At 46.0% G+C, this 6129-nt stretch overlaps 4 protein-coding genes across 4 annotated transcripts; all 4 read right to left on the reverse strand.

Annotated features, from left to right (window-relative positions):
- Positions 1 to 692: 692 nt before the first annotated feature.
- On the reverse strand, positions 693 to 1078 carry LOC118756280 (the record flags this gene model as incomplete). The annotated part of the gene is made up of 1 exon (XM_036491047.1): positions 693 to 1078. A coding segment is annotated over exon 1 (386 nt), but the record flags the coding sequence as incomplete, so codon positions are not given.
- Positions 1079 to 1575: 497 nt separating this feature from the next.
- On the reverse strand, positions 1576 to 2580 carry LOC118756281. The gene has a single exon (XM_036491048.1). The coding sequence runs from the start codon at positions 2578 to 2580 to the stop codon at positions 1576 to 1578; it is 1005 nt and encodes a 334-aa protein (XP_036346941.1).
- Positions 2581 to 2726: 146 nt separating this feature from the next.
- Positions 2727 to 4706, reverse strand: LOC118756282. The gene has a single exon (XM_036491049.1). It carries the CDS (start codon positions 4704 to 4706, stop codon positions 2727 to 2729), a length of 1980 nt encoding a protein of 659 aa, XP_036346942.1.
- Positions 4707 to 5024: 318 nt separating this feature from the next.
- Positions 5025 to 5561, reverse strand: LOC118756283. The gene has a single exon (XM_036491050.1). It carries the CDS (start codon positions 5559 to 5561, stop codon positions 5025 to 5027), a length of 537 nt encoding a protein of 178 aa, XP_036346943.1.
- Positions 5562 to 6129: the final 568 nt, after the last annotated feature.

Genomic DNA, 6129 nt, shown 5'->3' on the forward strand with positions numbered 1-6129 from the left:
AATATAAATTATAAGCAAAGTTTAGGCGAGCGGTAGAATCAGCAGCAAGATGTACAATAATAAAAATATATGTCAACAAAGCAAACGTCAAATGCAAAAGTAGCGAGAATGATACCACCTTATCGACGTATATGATATACTACCATACCGACACATAAGTTACCCCATTAACATTTAGAAGCTTATTAAGACAACTTTAAGATCCAACAAACTTCATTTAAGAACATGCAAATTTGAACTCAACATACCGCCGCCCTTGAACTATCTAAGTTAGATAAATGATACGTTCAATTTACAATTACTTTGTTTCTTTGAAAAAAAATACTTAAAGTTATGAATTTCATTCTTAGTCTAAAGGTCTTCATCAGCAAAATAAATCTTCCTTAGTCGGTAGAAGGCACAATTTAGTTATTGGTCTCTTGTATTCCCCGGTTGCAGTCTTCACTGTAACAACACGTACTCGGCCATCAACTCCTGAGTGACACCGAATTACCCTTGCGAGTGTCCACTTAGTCGGAGGGGTGAGATCGTTGAAAATAGCTACAATATCTCCTTCTTCGAAATTACGTGAAGGACGAAACCATTTAGATCGACGTTGCAGACTCAAGAGATACTCGTCTTTCCAACGACGCCAAAAATGTCGTCGGATTTCTGAAATTAATTGCCACCTCTGATGGAGATTTCCACAGAACCCTTGACGCTCAGGTTCTGGGATGGACTTCAGAGGTTCGCCGATAATAAAATGTCCAGGTGTTAAGGCTTCGAGGTCGGAAACATTTGTTGAAATTTCACATAATGGGCGAGAGTTAACGCAAGCTTCCACTTCAGTTAATAGCGTACTGAAGTCTTCGTACGAAAGGAAGGTATCTCCTAAAACACGCTTCAAATGGTATTTGATACGTTTGATACCGGTTTCCCAGTATCCACCCATGTGTGGTGCGGTCGGCGGGTTGAAATGCCACTCAATATTGGAGTCAGCAAAAAACGACTGAAGCGCATCATCAGCCATGCACTGCTCGTACTTGTTGCGCAGTACCTTTTCAGCTCCAACGAAATTCGTGCCATTGTCAGATACCATGGTCTTGCAATACCCTCTTCGATTTATGAAACGCTTGAACGCGTTGAGAAAAGCTGGTGTCGATAGATCCCCTACAAATTCAAGATGCATCGCACCAGTGCACATACAAATAAATGAACATATATATCCTTTCGTAGATTTAGCTCCTCTTCCGTAAGTATATTTGTATGAATAGGGTCCAGCAAAGTCCACGGCAGTGCGTGTGAAGCAACGAGCATATGTCGTACGGGACGCGGGAAGGTCACCCATTGACTGCGAGGCAGCGTTACGATTGATGCAAGTGCACTTGACGCATTTGTGATAAATGCTGCGGATCAAACTACGAGCTCCAATCACCCAATAACGACGCTGCAATACGACCTGCATTATACGTGGCCCAGCGTGCAAAGTAAAGTAATGTATATCGGAGATGATGAGACGTGAAAGCGGAGAATTCTTGGGCAAAACTATTGGATGCCTCGCGTCGTTTGAAATATTTGCGGATTTCAGTCGTCCACCTACACGGAGAATACCGTTGGGTCCAGAAATGGTTGCAAACGCACCAAGCTACTACGTAGCGGGATCGGCCTTTTTGCGCTGCAGTGAGAGATCTCATTGGCAAAGCGAAAGTTTTGCGTATATTTAACTAAGCGGCGCTCCGCTTCGACCAGCTCCAACCCGCTTAGAGGACCATGGCGTTTTTCGACGAGACGCTTAGTTGCTCGAATGTTACTAACGAATCGTAAGCAGAATGAAATGACGCGACGTAGCTTTAAATACGACGAATATTTTGTAATGACGGGCCAGTAATCGTTTGAATTTGAAACGTTTGCTGCAACTTTGTTTCGAACGCCAATGTCGGTTGCGTGTTGATTTGTCGACTCTTTCTTCCAAAACTGGTCTGTACCTTTCAAAAATTCAGGACCGTTCCACCAAAGTTTGTGACAAAGGAGATCAGACGGCGATATACCCCTGGACGCGCAGTCAGCTGGGTTCAATTCAGACCTTACATGATGCCAACTATTCGGCGGCAAAACGTCTTGGGTTTCGGCAACGCGGTTAGCTACAAAGGTTATCCATTTGCTAGGATGTGCTTGTAGCCAGGCTAAGGTGATGGTTGAATCCGTCCAAGCATATAGCGGGTAGCGAAGATTACCCCAACTGTGCAGCACGTTTCGGACCAACTTCGAGGCTAGATGTGCAGCGCAAAGTTCAAGGCGGGGTAGAGTCGTGGGTTTAAGCGGTGCCACCTTAGTTTTCGATGAAATGAGGCTTACAGCAACAGTACCGTCGGGTTGCAAAGTGCGGGCGTATACCACAGCGGCGTAAGCTCGTTCGGAAGCGTCAGCAAACACTTGCAGCTCCGTGAATGAGCCGGCCATTCCGGATCCAATCCAGCGATCGACCTTCAACTCCTTCAAGTTCTGTAGCTCTACTCGACGATCTCGCCAAGCCTTTTCGATTGTGGGTGGTACTGGGTCGTCCCACCCAACTGCAGAACGCCAAACGTCCTGAAACCACATTTTACCCTTTATTGTGACCGGAGCGAGTAAACCCAGCGGGTCAAAGAGCGTACTAGCGTCGGCTAGGAGGGATCTCTTGGTTAGGGTTGCGGGTTCTTTCTTCAAATTGACGGCAAATGTGAAATGATCTCCCTCGGTGTCCCACATCAGACCAGCGCGTGAACGTCTTTACCATCGACTACGTAGTGCGAAATACCCCTCGAAGATTCGGAAATACTCTCGTTGAGCTCCTTACAGTTCGATGCCCACTTTCGTAACTCAAAGCCTCCTTCCATTAAAATCTGTGAGACATGTTGTTGCAGGGACTGAAGTTCGGTTTTGCAAGATGTACCAGTAAGAAGATCGTCCATGTAAAAATCTCTAAGGATAACTGAAATAGCTTTTTCGGAATCGTTCGTAGAAGTCTTGGCAGTTTCTTGCATCGCCTTTACGGCCAGATGAGAAGCAGCCGCCACACCATAAGTTACTCGTAGCATGCGGTAATCTTGAATTGGCGCAGATGGATGTGCACGCCAAACGATGCGTTGTAAGTCGATGTGCTTCGGTGCCACACATACTTGACGGTACATCTTCGCAACATCGGCGGTGACAGCGAAGCGGTGCATACGGAAACGCAACAATATAGCGTACAGGTCGTGCTGCAATTGCGGCCCAACACAAAGGGCATCGTTGAGCGAATTCCCGGAGGTGGTTTTGGCAGAAGCGTTGAAAACGACCCTTAGCTTCGTCGTAACGCTCGACTCCTTCAGCACTGGGTGATGCGGCATATAATACACTGCATTAGTCGTCTCTTCGGGTACAGGTTCCATATGTCCCATATCTATTAGTTCTTGCATGAACTCGTTGTATAGCGCTTGCAACGCATTGTCCCGAGTCATCCTCCGTTCGATGCGTAATAGACTTCGCACGGCAAGGTCGCGAGATTCACCCAATGGCACGTCTGCTTTCAGCGGTAACTCCACTAGAAAGCGGCCATCAGGTGATCTTTGGTGCGTAGAAGCGAAGTGATCTTCGCAGAAGCTCTCTTCGGGTGTGAGAAGAGGTTTTTTCGGAGATTCCTCAAGCTCCCATAACCTCGTTAGCGCGCGATCGAGTTGCACATCACAGTGCAGCGACTGTACGTTGATCGGTGGCGAAGGTGAAGCTTTGATACTTCCGCACAAGGTCCAACCAAAGACCGTCTTTTGCGCCATAGGTGCGCCGAGTGGACCTTTACGAAGTTCAGGACAGACGAGACGACTCATAACATCCATACCAACCAAGATATCGATGCGACCGGGTTTCATAAATTGCGGGTCAGCTAGGACCAAACCCTGAATATGCGGCCATTCAGGAATGTCCAGAGTATGCGACGGCAAGTCGCTAGTGATTTTCGGCAAAATCAAGGCTTCGACGGGATAGCGATCTTTGGAGAAGTAGGACGAGAGTACGAGTGATGCCTCACCCTTACAGTGGCCTCCCTGCGATGAACCTATTCCGGTGACAATTACCGAAGACGATTTACGGGGTAGACCCAAGCGTTGTACACATGCCTCAGTGACGAATGTGGCATGTGAACCAGAATCAAATAATAAGCGCGCCGTCTGCCATCGGTCGGCGCAATCGCGAACCTTTACAGAGGCGGTGGACAACAACACAGTTTGTTGCGTTAGAGGAAGCGGGGTTTCTTCAGAGCTCAAGTATGATGAGACAGCATTGGCATTCGTCGGCGAACTGGTGCTAGCAGACGCGTTTATGGGGATGGTTGTGGATGACGTATCCGGAACGGTGCGTTTAGCCTCGGCGACAAAATGGGCGGATGTAGCGGTTGATGCTCCCACACCATGGAGCAGCGTATGATGTCGTTGGTTGCATATACGGCATGCGGAGCCACTATTGCAGCGATCCTTGTAGTGTCCTGGACTCAAACAGTTAAAGCAAGCTTTGCTTTCTTGAATGAATCTCGACTTTGCGGTCCGATCTAGGTCACGGAATTTCTCGCAAGCATAAATTTTATGGGATTCATCGCAGTACATACAACGCGTGTCTGGCTGTTCCGAGATAGCGTGAAAAACTTTAGTTGACTTTCCAAACGCCTTTGACACAGTTGGTTTTTCTGCTACTTGATTTGCTGGCGTGATGAGCATCTCCAAAGAACGGCACCTTACCTCCAAAAATTCAGTCAGCTGTTCAAAGGTTGGTGGTTCGTCGCTTAATAATGACAGCTCCCACTGCTTCCTGGTCTCAAACGCTAGTCTGGAAACGATCTCGTGAACCAGCCAATCGTCCCAAAAATCGACAGGACGCCCTAGTGCTTTGAGCTCCCGTATGTGCTGTTGAAATACATTCAAAACTCTCCTTATAGCATCAGCGGTGTCGTCTGTGACCCTTTTAACCTCCGCGATTGCCCTAAGGTGTGCCTCTACGATAACGCGCATAACTTTGTAACGCGATTTAAGTAGATTCTAAGCCTCATCGTAGTTGGCGTCACTGATCTGGAATCCACTTATTATACTCAGCGCATCCCCCTTCAAACAGCTACGTAGATAATGCAACTTCTGCCCCCCTGACAAGGCAGCATTGCCATCAACTAATGAACGGAAGGAGTCATAGAAGGCAGTCCATTCAGTGGAATCGCCAGTGAACGTTGGAAGATCAATTTTGGGCAGACGTATGGATGCAGAAACAATGGGTGAAGCGGTTATGGGTTGCGATGAAGGATCAACTTTACATTTCTGCACACGCCTAAAATTTGCCAGAGCCGTGGCATACCAAGATTCGGCCTGTTCGCGAACATTATCCTCCACATCGGCGTTTTCACTTCCACACGAATTTTCCACGGCATCTTGAGCGGTGTTGAAACGGTTCCATTGCTCACTCAATAACCCTAAATAACTCTCGACGCCATCTATGTCGAGCATGAATGTTTCATCTAGGCTCTTTGTCAAGTATCTTTTGATAGCTTTAAGGGCCGAATCTCGCGTTTTTACAAATTCCGACATTTTTATTTTTCAATAATTTACTTGCAGGTGGGTATAATTTATGCGGTTGAATTTGCAAAGAAAAACCAAAGGCAATAAGATAAATATGTATGTATGTATGTATATATATGCGCTAAAAGTGAATAGCGCAACTTTGCAGGGGACGAATGAAAGTCACAGCGATGGCAAAGCGTAAAATAAAAACACGTTTCTTTGCAATAGAAATTCTAATGCAGCTGATTTATTATGCGATCTGTTAAATTATGCGGGTTTTTAAAGAATCCTTGAGCAATCCGGCTCGACGGACCAAAATGATGCGGCAGAATACTTCCTTTGCGGTGCGGGTTGCTTTCTTGTTAAAAAGCGCGGGTGTGGACTGTATAAATTATTGCGGTTGACCTTACCAATTGAAATTATATGCGGTTTGTCCAAATAAACGTATAGGTGAGTTATGTTATGGCTTAATTCACAATACTTGTACTTTATTTGCACTTTACGAAATATAATATAAATTATAAGCAAAGTTTAGGCGAGCGGTAGAATCAGCAGCAAGATGTACAATAATAAAAATATATGTCAACAAAGCAAA

Source organism: Rhagoletis pomonella, unplaced genomic scaffold (assembly GCF_013731165.1).
Source record: "Rhagoletis pomonella isolate Grant_MI unplaced genomic scaffold, Rhpom_1.0 Rhpom_scaffold_09598, whole genome shotgun sequence".
NCBI classification, from domain to species: Eukaryota; Metazoa; Arthropoda; class Insecta; order Diptera; family Tephritidae; genus Rhagoletis; species Rhagoletis pomonella.